We start from the raw sequence: 20,663 nt of genomic DNA, 5'->3' as shown, positions 1-20,663 counted from the left end.
GAAGACAAGGGAAGGTACAATGAGTTGTTGACTTCTTTTGCTGAAACACAAACATACTTCAGAAGAGTAACTTCTGCATAATAGGAAAAAATTGCTGGCACTGATATATATACTATGTAACAAGTGCTGCATAATAGTGAATAATGACTCTAGCTACTGGTTATGTTAATGTGTACTCTGAGGCTTATGACTTTGTTGATTCCTAAGTAGAACTGCCCAAAGATTGGGAAGTGAATACACATAAATATTAGAATGGGATAATTTATGTTAATTTTAAATTCTGCTATAGGTCTAAGCCTAAAAGTAGTCAGGAAAGGCAAAAACTGAATTAAAGCTCACTTTGAATAAAAATCATTCCTTTTATGCAAAAAAAGTGAAGAACACTGTTCATTACTTCATTTTCTGTTTACTGCATAGACATCTTTATGAGAATTTTAAAATATGCAAACTTTAAAAATAGGTGATTCAGTTCAAGAAAAGATATATTTTCTTGAGACTGCTTTACTCTTCTTCCAAATGGGGTTTGCTTGCTTTGAAGATACCGGATCCACATTTGAAATTCGTTGTGAGATCTTACGATTTCACTTTGTATTTTTCCTAATTCTGATTTTGTTTCTCTTTTTGAAATTTTATTTTTTCAGTTATTTTTGATGATAAGATGTCTTGAAGTATGTTTATTTTGTGGAATGGCTAAATCAAGCTAATTACATGTACTACTCATTTTAGTAATGAGAACATGCAAAAAACTACTCTTAAGGGTTTTCTGAGGGGATGAAAAGTGATCAAACTGTGTTATGAGCGTGGACAAATCTACCAAAATGAAGCACATTTACCTGTGTAACCAGTATGCACTAATAAAAAAAAAAACATAAAAAACATTTTTTAATGGAAAAACGTCTATTCTCTCAACAATCTGCAAGAATATAATACATATTATTATATTGTATAGCAGGTCTCTTGAACTTATTCCTAGTTTTCTGTTTTCTAATTATTTTGTTCTGAGAAGCAAACTCAAATCTGTTGTGAATAGAGGTGTAGGTTATTATGTGCATTTAGATAACAGGCATATATAAAATGTACCACATTTATTTGTTCTGAATAAAACAAATTCAGTTTAAACTGTTCTGAATCAGATTTACAGATGGAATCAGAATACTTGTATTCTTACCAAAGCTTTCACAAGCCTACTGACAGTTACCATCAAACTATTACTCTTTGAGAGCAGTTTTTATTTACTTTTTTACCCTTTCTCTAAGAATGCATTATTTTTTCCATGATGAAGATGGAAAAATGGAAGGAAAGAAGAAATCAGGATTTCTTCATTCACCTGATATTTTGGCATTTACTTCTGGAACATTTCTTTTCCCCAGTGGTATTTCAGGCCCTATCAGGGCAAAGACAATGTTTCATTTTTATTTTAATCTTACATTTTGGACTTTTTGAAATAGTTACATTTCAAATATTCTACTATCAGGAAACAGTCTTAATTTTTGATTCAGAAAATATGCTTAGTCATTGAATTATTTGCACCTAGCACAGAGACTTAGCAAGTTATTAAAGACATTGAATAGATACTTGCTGATATTTTTCTTCTTTGAAAAAAGAACTCAGTCTTTTATTGTATGCATTTTCTCATCCCTTCCCCTACTTCACCACCACCACGACCACCATCACAAACACTGGTTTCCAGGCTCCTTGCTAGCGAATCTTCTTCACTGGTAAGGCTGAAAATCACTGAATGATGGATCTCCGTGATCAGAGTTTTTATGTCAGCTGCGACCTTGATTAGATTTAAAAGCGCTTCTCCATTGTAAGGCTAGTTGGAATCAAAACACACTACCAAGAGGTGATAGATGTCTATCATTTTGGAGGCAGGGTAGTTAGCTACCCATTTTGAATTATGTGGAGATTTGCCTTTTTTTCTGTTTGTACAATTCAGTTCAGTTTTTCTGATTCTAGGATCGTGGAAGAAAATCACTAGAGATATCATCACAAGAAAGTGCTAGGTATAGCGTTAAAGGCAGCCACAAATATTTAAGTTTGTTAGATTTAATTAGTTATATAAGAAAGTTAATTTCCTGTTTGTTTTTTTTTTTCCAATTTGGAACAAATTATATATTGTAAAAAGTGAGAGATATCTTGGTTTTATTTTATTTTTATTTTTTTTGGTTCCAGGAATTGAACTCAGGACCTTGTGCTTGCCAAGCAAGACACCATGCCACTGAGCTATATACTGGGACATACATTGGTTTTATATGTTAATATGATAAATGTTTAAATGTGATGTGAATTTGGAAATCCCCAATTAGAATGCCAAAAAGTAACTCTGATTATTTTTTCTAAGAACCTCATTTTGTAGATGAAAAACTTTACTCTGGGCATAGCGACGTAGTCCTGTAATCCCAGTAAAGCTGGAACATCTCAAGTTCAAGCCCAGCCTGAGCAGTGTAGAGACTTAGCAAGATGTTGTCTTAAAAAAAACAATTAAAGGGGTGGTGATGCAGCTCAGTGGGAAGGTTCTGGGTTCAGTGCCCAGTACTGGATGTGGGGGGACCTTAGGGCAAGCAACTTTTTTAAAAAATTAATTTTATTGGTAGATTTTTAGATATTCATAAAGATAAAATTTATCATAGGGATTTGTACGTGTACATGATATATCTTGATTCTTCTTTTTTCTCCATTCTCCTACCCCCTTTCATCCTCCTTGCCCTCCTTATTTACAAAAGCGGTGAGCAGCTCTTTTTTTTTTTTTTTTTTTAAGACAGCGTTTTGCTGTGTAGTTTAGGCTGGACCTGAATTCACTTATGTAGTCCAGGCTGGCTTCGAACTCACAGTAATCCTTCTGCCTCAGCATCCTAGTGCTGGGATTGCAGGTGTGCGCCACCATGCCCCGCATGAGGCAAGCAGCTTTTAATGACAAAAATGCTTTGTAATCCTTGGCATTGGTGTGAATCTATGAGAGCACTTACCACTCAGTACTAACTAGTATTTTGTTTCCTCAGTCTTTCTTCCTGGTCACCTCCTGTCTTAGCCCATTTTGTGCTGCTGTAACGGAGTACCTGAGATTGGATAATTTATAAAGTACAGAGAGAGACCTGTTCTCATAGTTCTAGAAATGGGGAAGTCCAAGCTTGAGGGCTGGCATCTTATGAGGGTCTTTGGACTGTGTCACCCGATGGCAGAAGGGTAAAGATGGACAGGATGGGAGAGAGAGAGTGAGTATGAGAAAGCACAGCAGGGGTTACACTTGTCTTTTCCATACTAAGCCCACTCTCGATGTGGCAGTAGTCCACTTGTGAGGGCAGAACCATCATGCTCTGTCACTTCTCATTAGACTTCAGGGATAAAGTTTTCAACACATGCCTTTGGGGCAACATTCAAACCTTAGTACATCTTTCTCTCTCCTCCTTTGAATGAGTTTTCAGTTTACTGAGCACCTTTTATGTACCAGACTGTGGATGTGGGGCTAATGAACCAGCTGTCACTTCCCTGATGGAGCTCATATTCATATGGAGAGTGCAGACCAGAAACAAATAGAAGTGTTAAACAGCAGGCAGTAAATGCTATGAATGAAATTTGGCAGGAAAAGAAGATTAAGGGGGTAAGGAACAGTTTTGGATTATTAGATTAAGTGGTCAGGGAAGGCCTGGCTGATGTAGTGAACACTGAGCAGAGAGCCAAATGGAGTGAAGGACACAAGTCAGGAATAGTTGGAAGAAGAAAATTCCAGGGAGAAGGACTAGCAGGTGCAAGGCTTTGAGATGGGAATATGCTTGACCAGTATCTGGAAAGTAGCAAGTGATGGAAAGAATGATATGAAATCAGATAGGAAAGGTAGCCAAAGGTGATGTAAAAAGATTCCTCAGGGCTTTGTAGGTCATGGGATTTTATACTGAGGGTGATGGGAAGCCTTTGGAAGGTTGAGAGAGGAAACATGGACTAGATTTATGTTTAAAATTCCTCTGGCTGCAGTATGGAGAATAGACTCCAGAGGCAAGAACAGAAGAGAGAACAACTAAGAGTCAAAGTGGTAGCCAGGCAGGAAGTGTCAAGTGGCTCAGACTAGTGATGGACAAGGAGAGAGGCGGCCAGAGCACAGGTGGATAACTTCTCAGGAACTGGGACAGCTGTGTGTGCAGCCATCACCCTCCAGCAAGCCATAGGGCCTGATACTTAGGAGGTAGCCAGGTAATTGTCTGAATGAGTAAAGCATTCTCATCTTTTTCCCATATACTGTGCTGCCTTTGAGAGATTTTGCAGAGGTCTTCACTGTGATATAATTGTAGCATCACTGTTCATAGTCTTCTCCATAGTACTTCTCATCCTGGGCCTGCCTTCTTAGTTTGTCACAGAATTTAGCCCAAACCAATTGCTATTTAGCAGTTGAGGTTAAAATTATCCTAGAGTGAACAATGGCTTAGGTAACCACATTGAAAACACTCACCTCACAAAACCAAGTTATAAAATAGTAAGCCCTTACATTTAAATGTTATTTTAGTTTTATTGCATGTGCATATTCATAGCCACTCTGTGAGAAGTTATGCATTTCTCATCTTATAAACTGAGATTTAGAAGGTAAGTAATTTTGTTTATAATCACATAGCCAGCAAATGGTACTCCAAAAACTAGGTTATTCCATCTTCAGATCCTTTACTCTACTATACTTACTGTATTTCCCAGTCATCTATTGAATATATCATACACTGTGATAAATAATGGGGACCTAACGTAAACAATATCCCAGTGCTGACCTTCATGGAGAAACCATGGAGAAAATCAAAGATTTTAAGAAGTATGATAAATAATGTAATATTAAACAGTATATTTTGGTTATTTATTTATTAAAATAAAATATAAATTGAGTATTCCTATCTAAAGTGCTTAGGACCAGAAGTTATGTATATTTTACATTTTTTCAGATTTTGGAATATTCACATATACATAATAACTTATTTGGGGTTTGGGGCCCACATCTAAAGATTCTAAAGAATTCATTTGTTTTTTTATGTATGTTACACATAGTTTTTTATGTATGTTACACACATAGTCTGGAGGTAATTTCACACAATATTTTCAGTGTTCCTGCATTTTAACAGCAAACTATCACATAAGGTCTGGTATAGAATTTTCTACTTGTGGTGTCAGTATCAAAAATATTTAGATTTGAGGCATTTCAGATTTCATACTTTTGAATTAGCATCCAAATCTGTAAATATGTGCTCTGCTCAACATGTAAATACTTCTCCCATTATTATAACAGCTACCTGAGGAGTATTCCGTGTTTTCCTAATTTGGAAAATGGACTTGAATTAAAATATGACAGAATAATAAATATATTGATATTATTGATAGACCTAAGAATCCATACAGTGTTTTCTGACTTCCATTAAGTGTCTTGCATAGCTTTTGAGTTCCAACCTTCTGGAATGTGAAGTTCCAAATGATTGTTTCTTTTATGATAACTTAGTCTGTCATGGGGCAAGGTTCTTAATACTGTTGTACCACTAAAGGAATGTGTGCAAGAAGATAGGACCCAGTGCTACAATATGCCAAACTTTACAATTACCCATTTTAGTCAGATTTTTACATTAGGATATAGGTTATGATAAAGTTGGAAATAATTACATTACCACATTTGAAGGATGAAAGAGTGAAACTACTTCAGATTTCAGAATTAAAAGATAAATTATTTTTTCTTTTGTGTTCTGCTCTTGCTTAAGAAACTTACTTTTTCTTTTTGAAATATGTGTTTGAACAATTGAGAAAATGCACTTGTCAAAAGATTAACCAGCTGAGAACCATTGTCAGCATTAATTTTCCTTTAATAAATGATTCTCTGAAGTTATTTAGCAGTCTGTAATCTAGATACAAAGCTGTTGACCTGTGATGGATAGTACTGGATTTGTTTGTAAGCTTTGAATTAAATTGTCTGCTTAATTTCTCTAGGTCAGAGCAATAGGATCAGGAGAAAGGAGGTTATGGAGATTGAATAAAATTAGTACAATGGCAGTTATTTAGTATTAATGTCAGAATGATCTGACATAAATCAGTTAATAGAAGGCATTTTTTTCTAATTAGTTTTTTTTCAGTACTAGGGATCAAACCCAAGGCCTCACACATGCTATGCAAGCTCTCTAATATTGAGCTACATCCGCAGTGCTTATAACTGGGTTTTTATACAGATGTAACCTATTTTAAAGGGTAGCTTTTCATGAAATAATGTAATTTAACCATATGTGTAAGCATATCAGGCATCATAACATGTGAGCACTCACCCTTCCAAGATTGTTTGGCCAACATAATACCATCTTCTTTTGCTCTTAATAATTGGTTGAAAATAGTATTAACCCTAAAAGAGAAGATTGCTTGATTTGGCAGTACGGTAGCAAAATATTCACAATTTGAATGAAACTCTTACTTGAGCTTTTAAAAAAATATGTAAAAACTGTATTTTATTGAATACATTAAATTCAAAAGTAGGTCATTACTTGAAGCTATCTATCTAATGGCCCCAGGTTTGATAGTTAATATAATTATGGTTTCTTTATTTCTAGATGTACTGTAAAATAAATTATAAAGGTAAAAGTTGTACTAATAATTGCTTTTCCACATACCTTTCTATTTTTGAATCAACTCTAACTTGAAAATTATGAGTAAAGATTTATCTCAGTACTAAAAACAGTAATAATACTCTTGATTTTATTTTATAGTTAATAATATGAGGGATGCTCCCCACCCCCTTTTAAGACAAGCCTAGGCCAAATTTTCTGTGTTAAATTAGAAATTATTTCTCCAATCATTTCAATCAATGAGCGTGCATTAAGCCTTTTTTAAAAGCTACTGAAAAGTAGCTGAACCAATGTTTAACGTTTATTTCTTCTTCTCATATCACTAGAAATGATTTGCCCAAAAGATACGAGTAGCAGGAAGGAAACGGAAAATCAGATAATATTGGAAAGTGCATGCAGGAGCAATCAATCTAAATAAATAACAGTTTTCTTTCCCCTTATAAAGAATCTTACCACCAAAAATGCTTATTTGTTTGTGGGCCAAAGAGTGAGTCTCTCTCTGTGTAGCTCTCATCTGTAGATAGTATTTGTACAGGGAGTGAATCAAATACCTCAAATCCAAACTGGGGCTAAAGACCCCTCTGGCTGTGGTGTGCCCAGGTAAACCTTTTCTGTATACTTTCTGTTACTGTTTCGTAGAATGGTAGATAAATTAGAATAAAATTCACATTTCAAATTTCTATATTTATTTGTGCCATGAATGTGCCAACATGTTTAAGATAAATCGAGAATGAGAATATGACTAGGTCTATATTTCCCTTTGGGGGAAAATTTAAAGTATCTGATACATGTCTGGTATAAATAAATTTGGAAGCAGGATGTTTTCATTTGGTTTGGGGATTTTCTCCTGTTGTTATTTATTTAAACATATTAAGAAATGTATCCTTTTGCTTCTGTTTCTTTACCCCGAATGACTCAGGTGTTGGAGCTGCTCGATCTGGGAACCTTACGTTTATGGTAGGAGGAGTTGAAGATGAATTTGCTGCTGCGAAAGAGTTGCTGGGGTGCATGGGCTCCAATGTGGTGTACTGTGGAGCTGTTGGGACTGGGCAGGTACCATTGTCACATTAATGACCTTGACATGATAATGTAAAGTTGGCTTGTGCTCCTTTCTCTTTCCCAACCTTATTCTTATTCCTCTTTACTCTGTTCGACCTATGGACCCTTTGCTCAGGTTTTCCCAAATTAATTTAGAATTAATTACTTTTCCATCATTTCTGGTGAGTTTAAGAAGATGTCAGCCAGTGTTTTAAAAGAGATACCAAAAATTCCATCACTGGGACCTTGACATGTCATTCAAGTGGGTACTGAGTTAATTTTTAAAACTGCTTCTATTTGAAGTGCTTATGTTGGCTAAGTGGCTATTATTCTCCATCTTTGTAATTACTTGCTTCTATCTCTGTTTTTAGTATAATCAGGTAGAAGCAACATGTGCACATTAATATTTTTCTCTTTTAAAAATGTTTTCTTGAAAAGCAGATAATTTTCATTTAGAGATGTGAGGCGATTGAAAGTTTTGAACTCTGGAGTCAAACTAGTTGACCCTCCTAACACACACATTCACTCCTCTTTTTACTGCTCTTTTTCTAGCCACTAGCACTGTATTTGTCTACTTCAAAACTTCGTTGTGATATTTATTGTCTCCATACTCATGTGGAGGCTTTCCCTAAGCTCTGTTGAGTTTTGCTTCAGGGAGCCTCATTGACCATCTTCTCCATTCCTCCTAGTTTACTGCTCACTTAGGGACTGGTAAGTCTCCGGATGCCAAATTCATTACTGTGTCCCACATGATAACCAAAACCAGTTCCATCAAGATCGTGTATCATGATCATACTCCCCATTCTGAAAGTGTGTGTAGACTCCCATTTTATCCCATGTCTAATTGTAACTCTCTAACCCTAGCTTTCATAGCTTTTAGCTAGTTCTTGACACAGTCACATTTCTCACCATTCCTTAAAACATGCGTATGAATAATGTTCTTACTAATTCCAGGGACATCCCATCCTCTTCTATATTTAATCCCTCTTATGCATTTACCTTTTACCCTAACCTCCTTTTCTTTTTCTTGCCTATTTATCGTGTGCTTTCTGAGAGGTGTTTTCAGGTTCTCTCTCTTCTGTGTTCCTGCTTTTAGTGATCTTGTTCTTCTGAACTCCTTCTGCCTCTACCTTATTTTCTCTACCATATCCAGTACTTAACCACTTCGTTGTTTTTGTTTGTTCATTTATTGCCTTTCACGTAGCATATTACTCCCATTTCCCAATTGGATGTAAGTCCCATTCCTTAAAGAGCAGTTGTGCCAATGGATCAGTATGCCTTATAGAGCAGATCCCATAGTAGGAGCTCAGTCACCATTACATCTTTATTACCTAGGACAAAATATCCTAACTGCTGTGGGATAGAATGTTAGGCTCAGTGTGGTGTGCTCACCACATTCTCTTACTCATTTGAAAGAATCAGTAGTTTGAGTGTTCTTTTTGAAAAAAGCCTGTGAAATGGGGCAAAGAAAAATTACCTATGTATAAGAACTTGAAAATAAAGATATTTAATATGTATCTCTTTTCAGGCTGCCAAGATCTGCAACAACATGCTGTTAGCAATTAGTATGATTGGAACTGCTGAAACTATGAATCTTGGAATCAGGTTTGTTGAATACTACATTTTCATATACTAACAATTTTATTGGCTTTCTTATTTGATTTTCTGATGTTAAAAACTCATGTTCATGGGAGATGAATGAGCTGATCCAGGGACATATTGAAAGTACTTCATTATTGAACTTTAATAGACTTTGCTTATTGGACAAACAATAGGACCCCGGAGAGCATGAATACTGTTTGCCATAGCCATAAAATATATTGCACTATGCATTTGAAGTGATATTATCCTTTTTATATGGAAGCCCCATTTCTTCTATTATTTTGAAATGCAAGAAATACTTTTATTGTGAAATTTAAACATTCTTTGTTAGTGTCGGGACAAATATGTATGGAATATGGTTTTATGTATAGTGAATTCAAATGTTTGCTTCATATGACTAGTTTTGTGTATCTGTTTATCGTACGGTCCCCAAAATCTGCATTAAAAGGGTTCTTGGTGACTCATTCTCAAGACAAGCTGGATTGCCTTCCTAGAGCCACAGTTCATATGCATAACTTGCATTTTAACTTGCTGTGGTTTGGTTACTTTGCATGAAAATATATCTGTACAATAAAATGTCTCTCATACTTTGCCTAAAGTGATTTAAGAATTCTGTTTTTAGGGGCTGGGGATTTAGCTCAGCGGCAAAGCGCCTGCCTGGAAAGCGCAAGGTTGTGAGTTCGGTTCCCGGTACCGGAGAAAAACCAAAAAAAAAAAAAGAATTCTGTTTTTCCTACATATGATCATCCTTTAGCATGCTTAAGGTTAATGTCTTAATTTTAGCCTTTAATCTTTTGGGTTAAGAATGGTACATATGATTAATCACCTAATTAATTTTTGAATGTTTTATATTTCATGAATATATTAAATATATATTTCTTACATTAGAAAATGCTTAATGAGCAAGATGCTTTACTCAGGTGTTTTCTTCACATTCCCTAAAACTATTTACCAAATATATCACAAAGTAGTGCAATGTTTCATATCGTAGTTTCTGATAAAAGCAATAAAAAGAGCCAACGTATTTGAGATATTTTTAAAAACATGGTAATGGATTCACATTTCCTCTTAATTACCATATCAAGATGCTGTTGTTTTATTGAATTGCCCTTGTCTCAGATGTTAAACTATCTTGACCTATTAAGTTGTCATGTTGTAATTGAGATGAAAGAGGAATTTGCTTTGCATCAGCGCTAATTGGTTTATCAATATCTTGTACCATTTACATTTTAAAATTGAATGTCTATAAGATAGTAAGGCATATCTATATAAACCTTAATAAAACTGGTAGTATATAGGAAGCCCTTCAAGTGTTATTTCTGTATTGTGGTCAGTTTTAGGCTATGGGTCACTTATCATAATTGAAAAGTTGTTTCCTAGTAACTTCTTTTCAGGTGCATTCTCTACACCAGTGATGTGAACCTTTTAGAACGTTCAGTGATGGGGCTGGGGATTTAGCTCAGTGGCACTGTGCCTGCCTGGCAAGTGCGAGGTCATGAGTTCGATTCCCAGTGCCGGAAAAAAACGAAAAAAAAAAAAAAAAGAACTTTCAGTAAAAACAAACAACCTGGCATGTGTGCTATAAGTTTGCTGTCACCACTTAGACTAATTTCATGAATAGGAAAATGTAAATTTCTGGAACACAAATTACATTTAAAATTAATTGGTATTGACAATAGGATTAGTATAGATACACATCTTTATAATTTTATTTTCATTTGTCTGGATATAAGTGGATATATGTATTGTAGAAAGTAAAAACTGAGAGGAACCTTGGCTTTATTATACAATAGTAAAGTTTCCCCTCCTCAATCAGTTTGTACCTTACCTTGGCCATCCCTGGATTGGGATGTTCTTTAGGCACAGTAGGGCATCTTCTAGAATTCCTTGAATAATTATCCTGTCAGAATTCTGATTATATGATTATTTGCTCTTCTAAAATGAAGTTTTGTTTAGGATAAGTGCTTGTGAAAGTTCTCCAAACACTGGCTGATAAAAAAGAATAGGAATATCAATTAAATAAACTATATATATTGAAATGAAAAACCTTGGCTGTTATAGTGTGTTTTCAAGGAAAAAATAAAAAGTGATATGATTCCAAATAGAGAGCAAAAGCAATAGTTTCCCTTATTTTGGGCCATGAGTTGTATGACAAATAATATTTGAAATAATATTTGGAACTATAAAACTTTCAAATGTTTAACTATGCAAAACACTACATATGTACCGATTTTCATATATGTTTGTATATATACATATGTATGTGTATATAAGTAGACATATATTATTATGTATATATCAGATACATAAAAAGGCTGAACAAAAGGCAGAAACTCATTTTATTTAACTATTACAAGACATTGCTTCTTGGCCTTCTGGCTAAGAACAAGTATAGTATCTGTTAGCAGTTAAAATAATTTATAACTTTCTAGTATTTCAGATTGTATTAATAAATTATGTATTAATAAATAATGTTACTTTCATAACATGAGGATTTTACCACTTTATCATACAAAGATTCTAAGGGTTTGAAAGCCCTAAAAATGAGTGCTTTTGCTATTGTCTTTTCTCCATGGTTTACAGATGTGGTTTAAAATGACAGGATGGTTCTCTATTAGAGTATAGAGAGCGGCCACGATTTATTGAGCTTTGCAAGGTGAAAGAGAAAATTGGCATCAGCAAGCATAAATTCCCCAGCAGTAAATTCCCACAAAGTAGTATAGCGGCAAAATGTTCAGCCACATTTATATTCCATTCACTCTGAAGAGAAATTTTTTAGAGTATTAATGTCAACATTTACAAATTGACCTGCTCCTGTGAAATGATCATTTCTGATTAATTTCATTCTCATAAGTCAGTGTTTTTTTTTGTTTTTTTTTTTTTTTCTGGGACACTGTTTCCTTTTTTTTTTCTTTAATAGAAGAATAAAATCTTACAGTTTAAAATTCTTATTGACCCTGTGCTCTTTTACAGTGAGGCTTTATGGGTGTTAGTGAAATTTTAAAATGTTGTAAAAAAATAAAGAGTAAGAAATATTGGTATACAATATACTTTGAGATTCTTTTTTATTGGACCTTTCCACTTTCTAATTGGGTTCCTAGTTAGGGTTGCGAAGTAGTTTTATGGCCTGGAAAGTAACCTAGTTGCATTACAGAAGTTTTGTTTCTGTGTGTCACATAGGCACAGCATTGTTAATGTGTTTTGTTGTTGCATTTTTAATTTTGCTCTACTTGGAAGTGATTTCTTTTTAAATATTAGTGGTATAACAGGTTATTTGCATTGCCAACCAGGTTAAGGCCCCTCCAGCAAACACCGTATTATTTTTTTCCTCCAAAAGAAGCTGAAAACAGTTGACCGTCTGTTGAACAGGTGAAAGCTGTTCAGAATGAGAACGTTCCCACAAGCATAATTTTAGTTTCTTGATTACTGCCCTTAGATGTTGCCTTTTCTTTCGTGTGATGACTGAGATATCTTAGTTGTATGTCCTTAGATGTAGTGAACTTTTGTAAAATAAATTTGACCACATTTCTTAATGAACCGATAGGATGTCATCATATTGCCTGGCTGACTGTTAGGATCATACCCACACAAGTCAGAGAGTCTCAAGCTGGTTAGTCTGCCTAGTTCTGCATCCCACCTGTGCCATAGACATCTGCCTTTCTCACAAAAAGCCAATAGTATCTGTCCACTGGTCATTGTGATGATTGAGTCACCCCCTGTAAATCCTTTAAAACAGTTTGTGGCATGTAGTAGATACTTAATGCATGTTATTGATATTTGTGGTTGTAGTTCGGTGTTACTTGAATTAACTTACACATTTTTCCCTCATAATACTTCCTGCAAGCTGACATTATATATTTGTTTGTTTATTGTCTGTCTGTCTATCTAGAAAGTAAGCTCCATAAGGGAGAATAGCTCTGTCTGTAATCTTAAGAACATTCCTGGCGAAAAGCAGGCACTTGATAAGGACTTGACTAAATGAATGAGGAGGGAAGGGAAGGAGTGAATGAGCCCAGAGGACCTAGCACATCTGCCTCAGCCATACGTTATATGGGTGTGCCTCTTAATTCACCCCTTAGCTTTTTTTTTTTTTTTAACTTTCCTTGGCTTTGTGCATAGCAGATCTGTGCACGCACTGGTGAATAAGTGAATGATTAAAATTGACGTGGTTTTAGTTGTCTCATTTCCAGATCTGTCCCTGTGATGCAAACACTCCAGCTTGGGGAGGTAATTGTTCTTACATAAAAACAAACAGTGTAAATAATTACAGAGAATACAAAAGTGAACTTTTTTTGGCTTTTAAAACCCTGATTATAGCGAAGGCAAAGATTTAGATTCTTAATTTTTTTTAATAACTTATGTATCATTTTTACATTTCCTAAAAGATCAGTTAACATTCTTGTGTTTTAGAGGTGAGTTGATTTGACACAGTGATGTGTATTTGAGTTGCATTTTATATGTGGTCAGGGCAATGAATTCATTCTCTGTTTATATCAGAGAACATTCCAGCAATTGTAAAGCCACATGCATGCACGCGCGCACTCTCGAACCACATCCAGTGGCAAGTTATTATGGGGACTGACAGACTGTCATCCTTTTGATGGCTTGAGCTGTATATCTCCTGAACAGCAATGGGGCTCTTATGCAGAAAGTATCATATGTTCCCAGCCAATTTACAGGGAAACAGCAATAACATTTTATCATGGTTGAGAGCCCAGTAGCTGCTTCCTATTAAACTTGCCCTTTCAGATACCTGTCTTGGATTAATTTGTTGATTTCAAATGGAAACTCAGTCTTCTCCAGTGAAGCATGACGTTCTAGGATAGACTCTCTGAATGACAATTACTGTGTATTCTAGCTGGTTTCAGGCCATTACAAGCCTTGGGCACAGTGGAAGACAGAGGACTTCAGTAACTGATTTTAATATCGTGTCTAATTCTGTCAGTTATGTATGTGCCAGGGAAAGAATCCTCAGAAAGATGAAATGCAAAACACTTCTCACTTGCTCTTTTTAATGATACACTTTGCTGCAGGGTGGGGGAAGGGGAGGAAAAATCAGGGAGGGAGTAGCCATCTCCTGAAGGAAATCTGTGCAGCCAGGAAGCATAAGGTTTGAAAAGTGAGCAGGAACTGCCACTTATTTGTGTGTGTGTGTGTGTGTGTGTGTGTGTGTGTGTGTGTGTGTCCCTCAGGATGCTTCTGAATAGTAGCTGGTTCACCAAAACAGGTTTCCATAAATCAGTACCAATGTTTTTTTTTTTTTTGAATGCTCAAGAAAAATGGAGGGTTTTACAAAGTTAGAATAATAACACCGTTTTGGTGTTATAGGCTGAATTTCCTTAGTAGTAAAGATTCCTGTGAGGTACTACTGAGCATAATATAGTAAAGAAAGATGTGATGAATCCTCTTAAAATTGAAATTAGGAAAGCCCTAAAATACTTTTCAGATGGAGAAGGAAAGCAGTTGTTGGGGTTTTTAAAATATCGTCTCTTTGTGGAGCACATTGGACATACACATTCTTAAACATTTGTGCTTAGCAAATATATTTGCAGTTACAGCAGATTAACTGATTGTTAATTTGTGATTTACTTTTCACAGTCATTTCTTAAGCACACTGGCTTTATTCCTAAGTCTTGTACTATAATATCTATAGCCAAGTTTTATGTGAAAGGAGAAAGAAAACATCCAAAACGGACTACACATGCAGCAAACTCGTATCTTTATGAAAGAATGAATAGAAGTATTTGGTTTCTCTCTGGCAGTCTATAACTGAACACAATATATGATGGATGATTTAGATGAAATCTTCTATATCTGCTACAATTCTTGGTTTAAAAAACTATTATAACAAGAGTCACCATATAAATTCAGATATAAGACATAGATATATAGCATTTCATGAACCACTGCCACCCTTCAAAGCATGATTACATATTAGTTGGATTATGTAGTAACTCCATACACACCCTGGTTGTTAGCTCTAATCCCTGCTGTAACTTCAGAGAAATATTTTGTTGGTTCTGATATTCAGATTTTGAAATGAACATATCTTTCAAACACACAAAGTAAACAAGAATTTAAGCAGGCCAAATGCAGTGTAACATTTATATTAGTGTCTCTTTTTAGTGTTCTTTTTTTACCCCTGGAAGGAGTTGTTTTAAGAAAATGCAGAAAGCTTTTATGGTGATTGTATTTTAATGGCACCTTGCGTGAAAGAAACCAGTAAATTGCTGGGCGTAAAGTTACATTTGAAACTTGATTCGGTGATACTTAACAAAACTGCTTCCTAAACTGCATCAGAATCAAAGTAATAGAGTATTTTGGTACTGTTTTCTAGGGTCCCCATTGAATGGCCGTTTATGCCATCAGCCCAGTGATAGAACAAATGATGTTTCCGCTTGGGCAAGCTTTGTTTTATCAGGATCAGTAACCTTATCAGCAGTTGACCCAGAACTATAATGCACGTCTCTGAATAGATAGCATATGTCACAGCTCTGGGCAGACTTGCTTCATAAGCAAGATTGTCTAATGAAGATTTAATAAATAAGGCAATGTTTCCAGCAAGAAATGTCTTTTTTTTATAATGATAACTTCTCTTAAGCTTATTTTACTGCTTATGGCTCATCTCTTGCATTTATTCTCATAAAAGGCAAAGGAATAAACATACATATAAATGCATACACGCAGAATCCCATGATGTATCATTCATCTGTCAGTATTTCTTTCTGAAATACATCATTTGTGTGTAAAGGATGTAGAATTCAGATTATTCTGTTGGTTTAAAGTTCATAAGTGGCACATAAAAGTGATAATGTCCAAAAGATTAGAAAATCCACATGATAAAACAACTAGCACTTTTGTACAGTTATATATTATTTCTTCTTAATAATAGAATAGTACAGAAGGTTTTCTCCCTTAAATACACAATGTCCTGCCTCAAAAGTGAGCTTGTTTAATGAGTAGCTTTTAATACCCTATAATTCAACATTGGATTCTTTGCTCATATTGACTTACTCTGACTTGAGAAGATGTAGATGAAATAAATGGAGAAAGAAGACGGAACATCCACACATGCAAATAAGTCATGCAAGACTTGTCCACTTTGACATTCAGTGCTTCTTTTTGTTGACCTTTGACAGGTTAGGGCTTGACCCAAAACTGTTGGCTAAAATCCTAAATATGAGTTCAGGACGCTGTTGGTCAAGTGACACTTACAATCCTGTACCTGGGGTGATGGATGGCGTTCCCTCAGCTAATAACTATCAGGGTGGATTTGGAACAACACTCATGGCTAAGGTATGTAACTGCAGAGACTGACCAAGAGAGGGGGAAAACAAGGCTTATTCGTATGATTTCTATTATTCTGTTCTTCCTCCTCCTCTTCCCCCAACTGCTCTTCTGCCCTCCCTCTCTCTCCTTCCCTTTTCCCCACCCCAGAACATATGTCTATCCTAGAAGGCAAAATTTTTAGAATAGTGACTTACTTTCCCATTAGAATTGAGTAAAACTTTAGCTTAGATAAAGATCCTTATCTTGTTCATTTTGTTCCTGGGCTTTGGGATGAGAAGAACAGGCCAGAACTTTTCTTCTGTGCTTTGGTTTGTTTATAATATGAGTCAGAAATTTTGTTCTTCATCATAAATTCATATTAATTTACCAACTTCTGAGAGTGGGATCAGTAAGAATTTTCTGATTGTTAATAAATGCCTTGGCATTGCTCCTACACAGAAGGAAGAGGGGGTCATTCCCATGATTTCTAAGTACATCTTCCTGCTTTAACAAAGTGTGTGGTTTTGTATATAAATTGGTTAAGTCACTTGAAAAACAAGTTGTTAGTTGCCTTGCATGTGTGATCTCCCCTGTGGAAGATACTGTTTGGAACAGTAGGTTTTCAGATTTCTGCTTAGAACTTATTCCCCACCGTTGACAGCCCCCCATTACAAAAGCAACAATTCATAAACCTAGATACCATACTTGGCTCACTGTCCCTCACTCCCCATAACATTTGTCCATTTTACTACTTGAATATGCCTGGAATTCGTCTAGCTCCCTTTCTTCTTTACTGATACCTTGGCTGTACCTCGTTAAGATAGACCATGGGAGTCTACTGCTGCTCTCCTTGCCTTTGTCCTGATCATCCCCAGTTTGTTTTCTGTACTGCACAAGAGTGTACTTTCTAAAAAGTAAAAACCTGACTATGTTACTTCTACAAAAGTCTTTTAGTAGTTTCTAGTTATTTATGGATTAAAGTCCAGCTCTGCAGCTTGTCTTATAAGGCCTGGACATTGCCTGCCTCAGTAGACTCATTTTTGCCTTCCTACTCCCCTTTGTTTGCTCCAGTCATGCTAAACTCATTTCTGCCTCTTGTTCACTTTCATTTGAAAATTTTTAAATTTGTTGTTCCCTCTGCCAGGATCATTTTTCCTTCCCACCACCTCCCTTCCACCCCCATGCCTTTATTTGCTGATATCTGCCTGTACCTTTCAGATCTGTGGGCAGGCAACTTTTCCTCTAGAAGGTATAAGCCTCTCCATACTGTGTCTCCCTAGCTCCTAGCTCCTCCTTTCTCCTGTCAGTTTATGCAAATGCTTGCTTATTGTCCTTCCTCAATAGGCTGAATATGAGTGGGCTGTGGCTGTCTTGTTCTTCATTGTATTCCAGCTTCTGACACATTATCAACACACCTTAAATATTTATTGGATGGAGTAATACTTGAAACTGTGTTTCCTATTTTGGAGTCTTATTTCCCCTTATATTAGAAAATATTTTTATTTTATGGCAATCTTTGGGAAAAAAATACATTTCCCTGTATAATCCTACCTGTAATAGTAACTTCTGTCCAAAAGCAAAACTGAACAAATAGGTCTTATGGCAGGTGGGGAGTGAAGAAGACACAGAAATCAAGGTTACTGTCTGGAGCCATTGTGCAGCTGTCTGAAAGCATTTATAAAAGGGCTAGGCATGTGGTTGAGTTGCTAGAGTGCTTACTTAGCTTGTGCAGAGCCCTGGGTTTGATCCTAGTACCACATATAGAAAAATAGATGTAAACATAGTGCTTGTGAGACTCTTACGTTTTCAGACCCTTATTTTCCTTCTTTGAAACCAAAGCATTAGGAGGCGTAGTTCCAAAGTGAACCTTTACCATCAGCCTCAATATAGTCCTTCTTTGATGCTTCTTTGATTTAGGACCTGGGATTGGCACAAGACTCCGCCACCAGCACAAAGAGCCCAATCCTTCTGGGTAGTCTGGCCCATCAGATCTTTAGGATGATGTGTGCAAAGGGCTACTCAAAGAAAGACTTCTCAGCTGTGTTCCAGTTTCTACGAGAGGAGGAGAACTTCTGAGCCTGCCCCTTGGCATGGACACTGTTGGAACAAACTCTCCCCTGGAGCTTCCTTCTGGCTCACTTCACAAGTAAATGGGTTTAATCAGGGTCATCTGTCTGCTTTTGATTGTCTGTGTTACAGTACACCCTAGGATTTCTCACCCATTTTTAACTGTTCATTCTTTTTGTCTATTTAGCAAACATCTGAAAAAAATTTTTTTCTGCAAGCCATTGAGGGTTTTTGCTAACTAAACTGACCTTTTTAAAAAGTGTGATCCCTGAGCATCTTCAAAGAAATTATTCCATACTTCAATCAGGATATTATTCACTCCACTTTGCAAGTACAACCAAATATTTTGTCAACGAGATGAAATCCATCCTAAAGGAAAGAAAAGAAGCCAGTGCATGGAGAATTAGAGAAAAGAAGTATAGTGAATTATTACCTGTACCCCTTGGGGTGCTGTTAACCAAGTGGTGGTATTCTTGCATTTCTGAGGTTACTGATTTATTTTTCAGGGAATTGATAAAGTAAAGGAACTTGTTCCTGCATGTTGCAATCTTAATGTATCCCTCTTGTTACAATTCGCAGTACTCAACAAACTGTTTCTATATTTTTTGCTTCCTTGTACATTCTTACTACATATTTTTTGACTTCACAAGAATGGCATCTTAAGACTGTTTCAGAGCCAATGATGATATTTGCTTTAGATAATTATAACATTATTCTAAATATAACCACGTTATTTTGAATTAAAATAAATTTCTATGCTGATAATATTTTCTTGGAGTTTTTGTTTCTTCTCAAAGAAATGGGTTGGGGGAGAGAGAAGGAGGGGAGGTCAGAGGGAACAGAGGTAGGAGCTGGCCAGCGGCAAACCAGTATCCTGCTGCTGTGCCTCGTCCTGAAGGGGCTGTCTGTATGAAAGTGTTCTGGTCTCAGGTGCTGCAGGAATTCAGCCTACATTAAGAAAACAGGCCCCAGGAAACATTCTTAACATATGGAGAACATGCCCCAGGAAACATTCTTAATAGTAGACCTGGACACCAAATTGGCAGAAGTACTACTACTTCCATCATTTTCTTGGTGATTAAAAATTCCAGGCACTATTAGAAGTGCTAGGGATACAGTGAGAGACACGACGAAGTCCCTGCCTTTGTAGAGCATAAATTCTGGTGTCTCATAGGGGTGTGCATGGGGGGGGTATAGTAAATAAGAAATACGGTGATAATCGAGCTTAAAAATAATAAGTCAGAATAAAGGGCATGGGTAGGGAGCGGCAAGGCATTTATTAGAGTGGTAAGAGAAGTTCTCTCGATAAGGTGGTAGAGATGGGCAGAGATAAAGAGTCAGGGAGTGAGTGATGCTGATGTCTGAGGAAAAAGCACTCCAGGAGTTAGGGAGCAAAGTACAAAAGCCCCGAGGTAGAATGGTGCTGGATATGAGGAATAACAAGGACGCTGTGAGTGAAGTGGCAAGGATGAGGGGAACCTGATCAGGTAAGGCCGTAGATACTGTAGGACGTTAGCTTTTATTCTGAGTGAAATGAGTCAGTTAGCTTTTGCTAGGTAACAAACCACCCCAGTGTTCAGTGGCGTAAAACAATGAACAGATTTACTTTTCAAGATTCTCTAGGGTGGTTATCTTGTTCTTCTGGATGGGCCAACTCATCTGGACCTTGAGAGTCTCCCTCAGCTGGGACTCCTGGGATGGTGGTGGCGTCTCTCCACGAGGTGGGTCATCCTCCAGGAGGCTGCCTGAGTGTGCTTATGATGGCACAAGTGTTCCCTGCAGGGACATAGGACAAACCACGATGAACAAGCTCTTTTCAGCCCTCTGCTAGATTCATATTTGTATTGTCTTGTTAGCCAAAGGAAGTCACAGCCAAGCCCGGTATCAGTGTAGGGAGGGACTTCATGAATGTGGACATAGGGGCACTCTGGTGGCTGTTCTGCACACAACTTAGCACAGTCTCTGAAGGGTTTTGTTCAGAGCAATGATGTGATCTGGCCTACTTTTTTAAAGGGATCATACTGGAAACCACATAGAAAATAGAATAGAAAATAGAATATAGGGCACAGTGGGGAAGCATGGTGGTCAGTTAGGAGACTGTTACAGTGTTCCACATGA

General features: G+C 36.5%; 1 protein-coding gene across 1 annotated transcript in view; it reads left to right on the top strand.

The window, feature by feature from the left end:
• Nucleotides 1-19,312, top strand: part of Hibadh (3-hydroxyisobutyrate dehydrogenase) — a 113,863-nt gene extending 94,551 nt beyond the window's left edge. The window contains exons 5-8 of the mRNA XM_005377465.2: nucleotides 7,489-7,622; nucleotides 9,136-9,212; nucleotides 16,349-16,505; nucleotides 18,396-19,312. Coding sequence (XP_005377522.1) covers nucleotides 7,489-7,622; nucleotides 9,136-9,212; nucleotides 16,349-16,505; nucleotides 18,396-18,554 — 527 coding nt within the window. The 3' untranslated portion in view covers nucleotides 18,555-19,312. The remainder of the gene's footprint in view (nucleotides 1-7,488; nucleotides 7,623-9,135; nucleotides 9,213-16,348; nucleotides 16,506-18,395) is intronic.
• Nucleotides 19,313-20,663: the final 1,351 nt, after the last annotated feature.

The sequence above is a fragment of the Chinchilla lanigera genome, unplaced genomic scaffold (genome assembly GCF_000276665.1).
Source record: "Chinchilla lanigera isolate Chin_1 unplaced genomic scaffold, ChiLan1.0 scaffold00009, whole genome shotgun sequence".
Lineage (NCBI taxonomy): Eukaryota > Metazoa > Chordata > Mammalia > Rodentia > Chinchillidae > Chinchilla > Chinchilla lanigera.
Note: the sequence above shows the minus strand (reverse complement) of the source record. Positions and strands in the feature narration are given on the sequence as shown.